General features: G+C 43.0%; 1 protein-coding gene across 3 annotated transcripts in view; it reads left to right on the plus strand.

Moving 5' to 3' along the window:
• The window catches only part of LOC138260123 (cholesterol 24-hydroxylase-like), a 247,845-nt gene extending 233,478 nt beyond the window's left edge, over positions 1–14,367 (plus strand). For all 3 annotated transcript variants that reach the window (XM_069208296.1, XM_069208298.1, XM_069208297.1), the window contains exon 15: positions 14,064–14,367. In XM_069208296.1, coding sequence (XP_069064397.1) covers positions 14,064–14,219 — 156 coding nt within the window. In that variant the 3' untranslated portion in view covers positions 14,220–14,367. The remainder of the gene's footprint in view (positions 1–14,063) is intronic.
• The last annotated feature ends 206 nt before the right edge of the window (positions 14,368–14,573 follow it).

Below are 14,573 nucleotides of genomic sequence, written 5' to 3' on the forward strand. Positions count from 1 at the left end.
TACAATAGAAATTATGTGCACGCTGCTGATACTTTTGAAAGTAGTCTGCTCTTAGATTCTCTCACTCTCATGAGACTCTAAAGACTTCTGAATTTGGGTATGAATATACTGCTTTTTTCCATTTCACGGTTTTAAACACATGCGATTGCAGACTGGGCTGAACTTTGAAGTTTTCTTCTACATCAGTACAGATCCCGCCTCTCTTTCTGAGTGCGGTATTATAATTCCATGTCAAAGTTTTACAAAGGAGACAAGCTCCCAACTTTTCTGAAATTGCAAAGTTTGTTACCCTATATCGGGCCAGTTCGCCGCAGCTCCTCAGATTCTGTGGCAGTTGACCAATCTTTGCCACTAGACTAGTTTTGCCTCTTGCCCCAGCAACTACAGTAACCAAGTAACACACCATAAATTGATTGTGATTTTGATATATTTTATTCAAGGTAAGTACAAATGCTAAGCGAGTTGTCTTTTTATAAGCACATATGATCATCAATTCATTTTTAATCATGCAAGATGCAGGGACAACCTAAAAATCATCCTGTGCATGGAATCTTCTGCTCGCACAAATAGTGATAACGGAAGCACAGTAATTAGATAGTTCTGTTAAACAAGTCAGGCTCAGTTTAAAAATGCTTGCCGCATGGTAATCTTTTCTAATGGCGAACCTAGTTTTCTAGCCCTTCTGTTTCAGAGACCTTTTCAGGCATGGGCAAAATGGGAAATTGCCCAGTGCCCCACCTTCTTGAGAGTCCCATTGGAAAGTGAACTTTGTCTCCATCTCACCTGTCTGACTTTCTTTCTCTTAGCTCAGTATCAGCTTGAAGATTTTTGGAGCCACTAGAAAAATATATTGCAACAGTTTTGTTTAACCGCATTTCTGAAAGTTTGTTTCATATCATAACTAAAACGAACAAAAAATGGATAAAAACAATTAAAAGTTGTTACGAACAGAGGCCCACATAATGTGTTGCCTGGACCCTCAAACATCCTTAATTTGACACTGTTCTGTTGTAGGCAAAAGATCACAAAAAGCAGCAGTTAGTTGTGGCAGTGTGTCAAGGGTCATGGCTGCAATCAGAAGTTTTACAATGGAGTGGGAGCCTCAAGTTCAGCAGATGAGGCGCAAACAATTTCATAACAAACTTTGGCAATGCCAATATGTCTGGCTTATGAATAAAAGTGCTTTTTTGAGTCATTGAGGGTTTAGACACTCAATATGTCATCATAAATGCAGTCTACGTCTCTCCAATGCCGCATGATTTATCCCTCAAATAATGGCTGTTAGAAATGGGGTCTTTGGTTACCCCCTGTTCAAGCAAGGACCCTCACTCTAGTCAGGGTAAAAGAGAATCACCCTCTGCTATCCCCTGCTTACCCCCTTGGTAGCTTGGCAGAGCAGTAGGCTTAACTTCAGAGTGCTAAGTGTAAAGTATTTGTACCACCACACACAGTAACTTAAGGAAAACACTACAAAATGACACAACACCAGTTTAGAAAAATAGGAAATATTTAATTAAACAAAACAAGACCAAAACGACAATTAAAAAGCAAAAAGAGTCTTTATGTAGTTTAAAATACACACTAACACAGTTAGTGTGAAAATGTACCTTGGGTGCATCAAAAATAACCCAGTGCGGGCGAGTGCGCGTCAAAAAGGGCTTGCGATGCGTCGATTTCACTCACGAGTGAGACCTTCCGTTGTTTCTCCTTTCGTCAGGAGAGCGATGCATCGATCTGGTTAGCACTCTTGGGGCCGGGCAGGCCTTGTGTTGTTTTTAAACGCCCAGCAGTACTTGCATCGGAAATCCAGCCGCACAATGATTTAAAGCCATGCAGCGCGGGTTTGGATCTCCGAGTTTCCATCAGCGATGCTGCATGTCATTTCTCCAGCTCCGTGCGTCGATTCTTCGGTCACGTTTCTGGCGAGTGTCGATTTTCAGCCACAGAGTCGGCGGCACGTCGTTTCTTCAGCCGCAGATCCGAGTCGCATCGATCTTTTCCCCGCACGGCGTTCTTTGCATGGATTTCCTCCTCTTAGACTGCCAGCTTCTCCTTTCAGGGTCCCAGGAACTGGATGGGCACCACAGGGCAGAGTAGGAGTCTCTCAAGAGACTCCAGGTGCTGGCAGAGAGAAGTCTTTGCTGTCCCTGAGACTTCAAACAACAAGAGGCAAACTCTAAATCAAGCCCTTGGAGATTCCTTCTCAAGATGGAAGGCACACAAAGTCCAGTCTTTGTCCTCTTACTCTGGCAGAAGCAGCAACTGCAGGATGGCCCCACAGCGCACAGTCACAGGCAGGGCAGCTCTTCTTCCTCAACTCTTCAGCTCTTCTCCAGGCAGAGGTTCCTCTTGTTTCCAGAAGTGTTCTAAAGTCTGTAGTTTTGGGACCCTTCTTATACCCAATTTCTCCTTTGAAGTAGGCCTACTTCAAAGTAAAGTCTCTTTTGGATGTGAAATCCTGCCTTGCCCAGGCCAGGCCCCAGACACTCACCAGGGGGTTGGAGACCTCATTGTGTAAGGGCAGGCACAGCCCTTTCAGGTGTTAGTGACCACCCCTCCCCTCCCTTCTAGCACAGATGGCTCTTCAGGAAACGCAGACTACACCCCAACTCCCTTTGTGTCACTGTCTAGTGTGAGGTGCAAGCAGCCCAACTGTCAAACTGACCCAGACAGGGAATCCACAAACAGGCAGAGTCACAGAAATGGTATAAACAAGAAAATGCCCAATTTCTAAAAGTGGCATTTTCAAACACAATCTTAAAATCAACTTTACTAAAAGATGTATTTTTAAATTGTGACCTCAGAGACCCCAAACTTCACATGTCCATCCGCTCTCAAAGGGAATCTACACTTTAATCATATTTAAAGGTAGCCCCCATGTTAAACTATGAGACAGGCCTTGCAACAGTGAAAAACGAATTTAGGAATATTTCATTGTTAGGACATATAAAACACATTACTATATGTCCTACCTTAACAATACAGTGCACCCTGCCCTTGGGGCTACCTAGGGCCTACCTTAGGGGTAGCTTACATGTAAGAAAAAGGAAGGTTTAGGCCTGGAAAGTGGGTACACTTGCCAAGTCGAATTTACAGTTAAAACTACACACAGACACTGCAATGGCAAGTCTGAGACATGATTACAGAGCTACTCAGGTGGGTGGCACAACCAGTGCTGCAGGCCTACTAGGAGCATTTGATTTACAGGCCCTGGCACCTCTAGTGCACTTTACTAGGGACTTACTAGTAAATCAAATATGCCAATCATGGATAAACCAATCAACAATACAATTTACAGAGAGAGCATATGCACTTTAGCACTGGTTAGCAATGGTAAAGTGCTCGGAATTCAAAATCCAACAGCAACAGGTCAGAAAAAATAGGAGGCAGGAGGCAAAAAGATTGGGGATGACCATGCATAAGCAAAAAAGTCCAACAATGGTGTTATATTAATTTTGGAAATTCAACAATTTTTCTCCAAAATCGGCTTATAAGTTCTAGAAATACACACATTTTCATCTCAAATATGCATTTTTTAATATTGGTTTTCACACATCAGTTCATCCTAGCAAATGCTTCTAGATTAGTAGGCTGGGCTGAAGATAGGGGAGATACTTACAGGTAGTTGGAAAGCTACCAGTTGCTCATAAACTACTCTTTGGAGATGCCTGGTCCAACATATACATTTATTTGAGATACTTCAACTACCCTTAATAATCAATATATTTTGAAGTAGCTACAGTTAAAAAGAGGATTCCACTGCATTGTTGTGCCTCTGTGTGTGTTTAACGTCAAACAGAATGGAGACAGCACAACCAATAGACTCATGGACTTACGATGGCTTACAAAAGCGCTACCGACCTTAGCACATAGGAGGTCAAGTTCAAATAAATATAAATGCAATAACAGTGATGCTAATAAAATGATAATTGATAATTGATTTTATATTTTGAGCTTTGCATAAAAGGTCTGTCACAGTAAAAGGAAATTAAAAATGTGGTGCAAGAGTAAATTAAAACAAATAGTTTGCATAGACAAGACGTTAGCCGGCAGCTTTAAGAAGTGTGTCGGCCTTCTTGGAACTGTTAAAGTAAAAGAACACAGACAAGGATGTGCGCCTGTATATGGGAATATATGGTTGCGTACACTTGAATGCTTTTTTAGGTTGAGCCTAGACAGTACTTGCTCTGCCTCTTCAAGACATGTTGTGTATACTGCGTGGGCTTATAGCCAATTTCCTTTAATTTATTTATTTTAGTGTCCTTTAAAAATCCTTGCTTCCAAATGGTTCATCTTTCCTATTTGTCCCGCCTTTTCCTCAGTTATTCACTCCCACGGAGCAGTGCCCCAAAACTTGTAGCCTTCCACTTGTGTGCATTTAGGCTTGTTTCTGCGCACTATTTTTTTCTTCTGTTTCTGCACAGCGGCATGGGAAGGCTCTCCTTTTGAACAGCTGCTCCACCTGCCTTTAGATTTCCAGCTCAATAGAAAACAGGTCAGTAAATCTTGTCCCCTTTCTTTTATCACCATGGCGCCCACTTTTATGTTTCACCCCGCGCACCTTTTATTTTATCAGCACGACGCCCCACCAATGGTCACCGACACACAAAGGACTCTGGTATGTAAAACATTGGGACCCGTGAGCCTTCGTGCATATGCCAGTTTCTTCTGGGTCTCTTCTTATCATTGACGCTGCAAGGACTATGGTATGTAAACAATGGGCCCTGGGTGCCTACGCACCTCTTTCTTCCAGGTCTCTTGATATGATTCAGAGGTCTGTGGTGGTTCAGCATCCTTGAGACCACTCTCCCATGATACACATCACCTGCCAGGTGTCCTCGCTCCAATGAAGTGGCAAGGGAGCCCTTCCGACCTGTGTGTTTACTTTCTCATCCCTGCAGCCTGCACTGTACTCCAAGCTGTCCAATCCCCATGGAGGTCAGCAGGGCACATGTCAGCGTGAGCCTGATTGTAGGGGTGTTCATTGCTGAGGTCCGTTTAAAGCCCACAGGCAGATGAAGGGCCTAGGGCCTGCAGGGGATGGCCAGGGTCAGGGCTCTTTTCAGTAGCAAACTGGGAGTACTGCACTTCTGTATTTCCGTTTCAACCACAGGGTACATACATCTGTCATAGAAGAAGGGGAATGGTAAATGGAATAATATAGCTCCCACGGGGGTATTCAGGCACAATTGTACAACAATAGTGTGTGACCCCTATTCTGACCGTGTGGATGACAGGTCTGTTGGGACTTCATAGACCTGTGTAAGTTAGTGTGATGGCTGCTTGTGATCTCTGCAGGGATATAATAGGAGTTATTTGTTGATCGCTATTGAGGTCTATGAGATTATTCGGACTGGGCTGAAAGTCTTCCGGGCACTGATGGAGGCACATATTTCAAATGAGTTATGTGTCCCAGCATTACAAGGTCACGCTGATGGTAAATGTGCGCTATACGAAGGCTGATAAGATAACAGTAGCTGTGCATCACTAATATCAGCATTTTCATGACCATTGATCAGGTTCATTGGTGGTTTCTAATGGTGACCAAAGATGCCAAGATGGGCTTTGGGGATTGGAGTCTGTATTACTCCCATTGCTCATAGATATTTTTTTTTCGGGACCCGAATAACAACTTGTTTTCATCTCTAGGGTTCTATACCACAGTTTTGAGGTCTCTAAGCCCTGGAAATAGCAGGTGTTACTATAATTCAATGTAATGAACCAACGCTAATCCATCTCAGAACGATTGCAGTGTAAATTTGCCACGATTCAAAAATGGGACAGGCAGGGCACATAGCAGATATAAGCAGTGAATGTTTAATTTCCCTGCTATCTGCGTCTTTGATGTTTCCCGTCCTCCTCTTACTTCATCCCTGCAACCCTGCCCAGCACCGATCTGTCAGGCTAAGAGGTCACGTAACATCAAGGATATTTGAGTTTTCAGAAATGTCCGTGGTTAAAGGAATGGTGCGAGTTGGAAAGCTAATGGGTAGAAATTACACACTGATATATCTCCTCCGAGTTCTGCAAACAGCATAGGTGCAGGTTCTGCTGAAAAACATTCTTGAACTTGCCTAAGCATTATGCTTCAGGTTTTTAATTTGAGACAGAGGCGCTAAAAGCACAGCACTGTGAAGAAGACACGTCCATGTCTACTTACACATGTATGCACGCGAGAAGCGTGGTGCCGGTTACATGCACACTGGATGAGTGCTCTCCTTGAGGGTAACTTAGAATACAGTGCTTGGGCTATCAATAAAAGCCATTTTATTGCATTTTTATAAAAATATATCACATTTTTCTAGTGTGAAAGGTTGGGACAGACTGCACATGATGAGTGAATGGCTTACGAGTTTTGACGTGTGGTGCGAGCGCCGGCATCTTTGCTGTTTTGCGTACTTAGAGGTGCATGCCATCAGCCTAGTGTCGGTCTCCTCATCCGTGGCTGATTGGTATTGAATGCCTCGCCACTTTCCTCCTCCGAGAGGCCCTGGAATGGAACCAAAGGGCTGTTGTATTGGGCTGTCTCTAGACGCTTCGTGGAGGGGAGATGCATGAGGCTGTCTAGGTTGTGGTCTCGGGACAGAAGAGATGTGTGTTTGCACATTTGTGTACTTGGGTATCCTCAGCTGTTGGGTTCTAATGATTTTTTTTACTTGTTTCTCTTTGTTGCTTGCTCCTGCCTCTGTATTTTTTAACAATTTGAGCATCCCCACCCACCTTCCCGTTCACCAACCCCATCCTCCCTCCCGTTCACTGCTTCACCCCATTGCCAAAGGCAGAAGCTTGCCCATAAACGAGACCTGTTGTTTTGCCAATGCTTGTTTCTTATTCTATCTCATTTCTACAGTTCCAAGACTGCCGATATGTTAATAGGAACATGTATTTTTGCAATGTACTGAATGTTAAAGAATGAAAGAATACACAGATTCTAAATAAGTGCCCGTGTTAGACGCAGAACACTGCAGACGGCAGCGATTGTCTCAGTCGCTGTGTGCTGGAGTTGACATGCCATGACAAACAGGAAAATAAACACTGCAGTTTATGAAAATCAGTTATGCTTAACCTTATATATATATATAAACAGGACATTTACTCAACAGCCAAGGTAGTAAACGGGTTAACAGGTTTACTTTTAAGTAGTTTTGCACATTGTGCACTAGTAAAATTCAGATGATCTACTGCCTAAACTGGGCGGATCCATTGACCCATATAGTTTGCTGTGATGGGAGGAAGCATAATGTGAATGACGACTGAATAGACCAATGGATAAAAAAAGCTGGTGAGAGAGCGGGGTTTTATGTCTCAGTTATAAAGTGTAATAATTAAATAACTCCCGCCACTGCAGCCGTGCCAAGTAGCACGCATCAGGGGTTAGCCTGACACTTTTGTGCCCATCACTGCACTAAAGTACATTAGTGACGCCTTTATAGCACCCCCTGACCACCCGAAATGTGTTTTATGAGGAGCTTCATGTAAGCAGCAAGCACCCTGCAGCACCTTCCCAAGATAGCTGCCTGCACTGGTTTGAAGATGCCGAATGATACTGAAGACGCCGAATGATACTGAAGACGGGTTACAGATATTCTAAAAAATATAGTTGGAGAAAATGGTTTCTAATGCAAGCATGGGCCGTGCTTACCATCACGGGTGATTTTAAATGGCTAGTTCACCAGCACGGTAGCCTGGGGGGGGAGTGGGGGGGGGGTAGATTTTGGTACTGTGTTACTGCTCTTGTTAAGAGAGTTCTGTAGTGGGCCTGTGCTCCGGATATGTTTCCACTTAGTGATTTTGTGCATGTGATGCCTGTGTGTATGATTCTGTGGCCCTGCCTCCGCACCAGCATGAATCTCAACTACAGAGTGAATGCGGGACCCATGTGCTTCTGACCAGGGCTCCTGGTTGGGCAGCTTGCAGGGCAGCATACTTTGCTACAGGTTAAAATTCCGTGATGTGAAGAGTCTGCAGGTCTCGTGGCTCCTCTCCTGACTCAACTACTAACCACAGCTCTCTCAGTCTCGTGATCAAACTCATGATTTAACCCTTCATTTGGCGTAACTCCTCCTGTACGCATCCATAACTGGAACCATTCTGCTTGGATTGCTCTGTTTTTTTTGGTTATTGGAGTGTTTGTGCCTTTCATTCACTTATTTGAATAGCTTTCAGCTTTGTGCAGCTCTGCCAAGCGCTACAGTCCAATCCAAAATAAACTCCTGATAGAAATGGGGTCTTTGGTTGGCAGTCAAGTTACCCCCTGTCCAAGCAAGGACCCTCACTCTAGTCAGGGTAAGTCACACACAAACCAAATTATCCTGTGCCCACCCTCTGGTAGCTTGGCACTGAGCAGTCAGGCTTAACTTAGAAGGCAATGTGTAAAGTATTTGTGCAATAAATCATGCAATAACACTGGAGAACACCACAAAAATACACCACACAGTGTTTAGAAAAATATATGTTTATCTGGATAAATGCAGTTAAAAAACGATTAAGATGCCATACGTATATGTTGAGATATCACTGTAAAAATGATATAAAGTGTCGTTAGTCTCTTCAAAGCAATAAATATCTTTTGCATGCACAAAGTACCTGGTTTGCGTCCAAAATCTCCGTAAAGAACCGCAGAGGAGGAGATGCGTGTAAAACAGAGAGGTGTGCGTCTATTTCTCAGGCCACACACGGTGATGCGTCATTTATTTTTCACGCAGGGAAGGCTTTGCATCAATTTCCGGCGCTCGTCTTGGATCCTCTTTGGGTTGTGCGGTTTTCGGACGCCCCGGGGACTATGCGTTGAGATCCAGTGCTGACAGGACAAAGTCACAGGGGCTGAGTGGATCCGGTGGGCGTTGCATGGAAATTTCTACCTCACGGCAGGTGCTGCGTCGATTCCTCTCAAGAAGTCAGGCTGCGTCGTTCCAGCTTGGCTGGGCGTCGATGCAGTGGGCCGTGCGTCAAATTTCCATTGGCTAAAGACACCACACAAGGAGTCCTTCTTGCAGAGATGAAGTCTTATTGGTCCTGTCGAATTTCCGATGGCTATGCTGGCGCTGTGTCAATCTTCTCATTGCAAAGTCGGGCTGCATCTTTCCAGTTAGGCGTGCAGTGAATTTTTCACCGCGTTGCAGGCTGTACTTCGTTTCTGGCAGGCTGTGCGTCGATTTTCGCTGCACAAGGAGTCCTTCTTGCAGAGATGAAGTCTTTTTGGTCCTGAGACTTCAGGGAACAGGAGGCAAGCTCTATCCAAGCCCTTGGAGAGCACTTCCCAGCACAGCCAGAGAGCAGCAGGGCAACAGGAAGGCAGCAGTCCTTCACAGAAAGCAGTCAGGTGAGTCCTTTGGGCAGCCAGGCAGTTCTTCTTGGCAGGTTGCAGGTTCTAGTTCAGGTTATTTTCCCCAGGAAGTGTCTGTGACAAGAGTGTCTAGACAAGAAGTGTCTTACTTCAGAAGTGTCTTAGTTGGTAGGGTCAGAGACCCTACTTAAATACCCAAATGTGCATTGAAGTGGTGGAGATTTCAAAGAGTGGCTTAGAAGTGCACAAGGGCCCCTTTCAGTTCCATCTTGTCTGCCAGGGTCCCAGTAGGGGGTGTGGCAGTCCTTTGTGTGAGGGCAAGCTACTGTCCTTTGACATGAAAGTGTCAAGCCCTCCACCCTCCCAACCCAGGAGGACCCATTCAAAATGCAGATGTATGCAAGTGAGGTTGAGTATCCTGTGTTTGGGGTGTGTCTGAGTGAATGCACAAGGGAGCTGTCAACTAAACCTAGCCAGACGTGGATTGGAAGGAACAGAAGGATTTAAGTGTAGAGAAGTGTCACTTTCTAAAAGTACCATTTCTAAAATAGTAATATAAAATCCAACTTCACCATTAAGCAGGATTTTGTATCACCATTCTGGCCATACTAAATATGACCTGGCTGCTCCTTTCAGATCAGGATCTACCACTCAAACAGTATATGAAGGTAGCCTCAATGCTATCCTATGAAAGGAGCAGCCCTCACAGCAGTGCAAAAATGAATTTAGGAGTTTTACACTACCAGGACATATAGAACACACATGTTCATGTCCTGCCTTTTACCTACATAGCACCCTGCCCTATGGGCTACCTAGAGCCTACCTTAAGGGTGACTTATATGTAGAAAAAGGGGAGTTTAAGGCTTGGCAAGTACTTCTCAATTCTGAGTCGAAGTGGCAGTGAAACTGGTAACAGGCACTGCAGAGGCATGCCTGAGACATGGTTAGGGGGCTACTTATGTGGGTGGCACAACCAGTGCTGCAGCCCACTAGTAGCATTTAATTTACAGGCCCTGGGCACATGTAGTGTACTTGACTAGGGACTTACAAGTAAATAAATAAGCTTATTGGATATGAGCCAATGTCACCATGTTATAAGGAGAGAGCATATGCACTTTAGCACTGATTAGCAGTGGTAAAGTGCGCAGAGTCCTAAAGCCAGTAAAAATGATGTCGGAAAAAGAGAAGGAGGTGACCCTGCAGAAAGGCCATTTCCAACAACTCCAATTTCAGAAACAAACTAGGAAACCAAGAAGGGGCAACAGGCATAAGTAAGAGCCTGGGAGAAAGGGGATGTTTCTCATTTAATGGCACCAACCTGTGATCCAACTGTGCGGCTTCTGCTCCCATCTCAGTACTCCTGCTCTCTTTGGATCGGACCATAGCATTTCTGTTGTGCTTTCCTACTGTTTGTCAAGATCCCAAAGCGACGGTTGAGTGAGCAGCTACTAATGCGCAGATGCGAGAAGTTTGTTGGTTGAAGCATAATCTGTTGGAGTTGAGTTTAAGTGTTTTACGTGAGTCACAGAGGCTACCAAGACTTTATTCTCGCCTCATCAACGTTGTTCTGTAGTTACCATACTTCTCTTGAGCTCACCATCCTGCTTTTGACAGTGTCGGCTTCTCTTGGTGTTACAGCTCATACCCTGCCCTCATCATGCCACCCATCACCTCCTTGCTCCACTGTTGTTCTTGGTTTGCAATGTGCCTGAATTGTGTGAATTATAAATAGTTGATACATTTTGAGTCTGTGCTTTATTGTGGCCTACCTCTACGATGCTCCCATCATCCTGGTAAATTGTTCATGGCATGGCATGTTTGTCCAACCTCAGTGACCATGAAGAAAATACAAATCTGGTGGGTGGAATGCTTGCAAAAAGGTTAGCACTAGTAGCCGTTCTGGTCACATTCCATTCCCTCATATATTCACACTTTGCACTTCAGTTAGAGACCAGCCACATGCAGATCAGAATAGTTCTTATTGAATAGGACCATTGCTTCCTGAACTGCCAGGCACCCACTAAATGGAATGACAAACAATCTAAGATTGGTTTTAGCTTACTTAATCATTGAGATAAAGCTTCAGTCAAGTGGTATAATGAACCTAAGGCCCACTGGCGAAAGTTTCTTACCACTTATTTCTGTTAATGGATCTCTCCTTTTGAATAGTTGATTGTCTGAGCTCAAAACAGTGCTTACTATTCAAGATGCAGAGTGCCTGGTACAAAATTCCACATTTTCTGCAACATGCGATTTCCTTCACATTGCCACAATGTCTTGTGCAATACTTCATCTGTAAAGCAGTGTGTTCCGATCTTTTCACAACAGACTGGGTTTCTTTGTATTTTCAAGTGCAAATAGTTTCAACCTGCCACTAGTTATGTGTGACTGCTATGAATTATCAATAATTTGTGGCGTAAAGACATGTCTAACAATGACCTTTGGTGGTGCAGCTTGGGTTGAAACATGACCTTGTCTCTAGTGTAATGTGGTGTCTTATTGGTTCTCTAAGTTGAGGAGCTGGGGACGTTTTTGCTGATATATCCAAAGTGGTTCAGTTTTAGGCCACCTGCACCAATACTTCAGATTTTTTAACACTTGTGATAGTTGATATGCTTGACTCTTTCAGCTTGTTAAGAATGATCACAGTACACAAGTTTTGTTTAAGGTGACCTTTCATTTCAAATGCTTAGCAGCAGTTCTACATCTTTTTAGAGCTTCTTGTGGCTTAAAAGGTTTTAATTTCTGATGTTTATCTCTTTCCATAGACTTCATTACTTGGTTTTACTTGTGAAAAATTATCACACTAACTGTTACATATTTGGTCATTGAATGTCACTCATAAGCACTTTGGAAACATAGAAATGTCACACATAAACAATCTGAAAACTTGGCAGCTTTGTCACTGGTTGTATGGACATTTGTTTATTGACAAGCAGAAATAGGGAGAAGTCTTCTACATAATCGATGAATCATTAATGTGATAAATGCAATCAATAAAGAGAGTTAGTGTGAGCTACAAGGCTTTTATTTTCAAATTGTTTAGTTTTTCATCTATTTAGTCATTAGGCAGTAATCTTTATATTTCAGCATTCAAAATTAATATAATCCATAAAAACAAAGGTGTCAGTTCCAAAACTCAATAAAGAATCCTGATGAGGGAGAAAGCTATGTGCAAGCATTAGGCTTTTGCATGACAAGCTGGAAAGTATTCTAAGCTCAGAGATATCAGCAAACAGCTCAGTACAATCTAAATAAGGCAGCCTCTCATGAAGAGAAAGCATCAGAAACTTAGAGATGAGTCTCCAGACCAAAGGTCAGGGAGGGAAATCTCAAGCTCTACCTCGCTAGGATAGGATCACACACTAATATAAACACACACATTCTATGTTGCAACAATTTTTTCTTTCGTCTTCATCCAGCGATAGAATATCAGCAAGCTCCTGGTAATAAGCAAACTACCCATTTTCTCAACAGAGCATAATAGACTTTCAGACATTTGTCCTTGGAAAGTTACAACATGTTTTTTTGTTGTCCAAAAACCTCTTCCCATGAATCATTCTTCCTGTCGTTTTTGACTCCTCTCAATGAGTACCCTACTATCAGTTGTTTACTACAAGACAAGTGTCTATTCACTAGCTAAAAGTAGTCTTCAGAAGTTGCAGCATCTGCAGCAAAGAGAAGAAAAACATCTTGCACTAGCAACTATTCTGTGTGGAAAAACAGGACTTTTTGTGTTAGTGCATTATTTTTCCATTTAACATGGCATCAACAGTTAGGCTAACTTAATTCAGCACTCTATTTACACACCGGCCTATAACATTAAACATGTTTACCTACTACAAATTCTGCACTCAGCGTATTAACAGCAAATAAATTGGCTGCAGCACTGGCAAAAAGCCTCTATATGTATTTATGTGTGGCATGTAATACTTTTTTTCATAATACAGTAGTCTGGCGTGGTCTCCGAGGTCAAACATAAAATATAGTCGTAGCTGCAGCGAGGGGAAGCACATTATTCAGTGGAAAAGCACACCTTCTGACCAATCCAAACATGTACTCCTGACTACCAACATGTGGACGGATCCACAGCCCCTCTCTGTAGTATATTCTTGAAAGCTCTTTTTGAGTTGAACGGATTATGTATGGCAACAGCTGCACTGTCAAGCCTGACCCAAAACTGAGAAGAGTGCAGCCGCCGGGGCTCCATGTGTTTCTGTGAACAATTTTATTTGCAAAGGACTTCTAAACCTAATTGAATCTGAAATTGGGGTGCAATACACATACCATTAGAGTACCTACCAGGTGATATGCAACACATGACATCTGTGCCATAAAACATACCTGGTCTGTAGGATCAGATATAAAATGAAGTGCATGATTGCAAACTGCTACTCTGCCAACAACTTCTGACTCTACACGTTTAGAGATGTTAGAATGCCTGGAAATGTTTCCAGGAGAATGTTCTTGCAAAAATAAAATTGCAGGTGGAAAATGCCCCCAAAATATAGCCTTCGCTAGGTTTGTCCAGTGGCTATTTTGTGAAGCTTCACAAACCTTGTGAAGTGGGTGAAAGTTTGAAAAAAAGTTTTACAAAGTTGGTGAAGGTTAACTACTGCAACTTTGGCTTCATCTACTAATAAAATGTATGCATAAAAGTGTGTCAGAACCTCTTATGAATCGTGCTGAGATTTCTGCAGCTTGCTTGGACAACCATGACAAAATGACCTAGGTCCCTTCTTTCCTTTCTTTGTAACTGCTTTCCTTTTTTCCACAGATGGAAGCTAAAGTGGTGATGGCAAAACTGTTGCAAAGGTTTGAATTTGAGCTCGTGGCTGGACAGAGTGACAAGATTCTTGATAATGGAACTCTTAGACCATTGGATGGCGTGATCTGCAGGATAACACCAAGAAGAAATGCAAAGGCATCATAAAATAAAGATCTTGCAGTTGTGTTTTTTATTGTACTTTTATTATGTATATTTTCTTAATAATGAAACAGCTCTTGATTGGATGCACTGCTGCTTAGTTGGCTAATGGATCAGCTTTCAAATACAAGATGGTCAGTCAAACGTTACAAAAGTCTGTTGGTGTCGTCTGTTCCTTGTGAATTCCCAAAATGAGCAGGGTTCATGAAGAGATACCCAATTCTTTCCAGTGTGTGTGCTATAAAGTCCAGATTTCTTGATAAGGCTACCTCTCTTGCCACTGAGTTCTGGAGTTAACAAAAAAAGCTATTAGAATGGAATTCTTGAAGGGTTTAAATGTCTCCTGGATCTCAAGGGTCT

Source organism: Pleurodeles waltl, chromosome 9 (genome assembly GCF_031143425.1).
Source record: "Pleurodeles waltl isolate 20211129_DDA chromosome 9, aPleWal1.hap1.20221129, whole genome shotgun sequence".
Taxonomy (NCBI): domain Eukaryota; kingdom Metazoa; phylum Chordata; class Amphibia; order Caudata; family Salamandridae; genus Pleurodeles; species Pleurodeles waltl.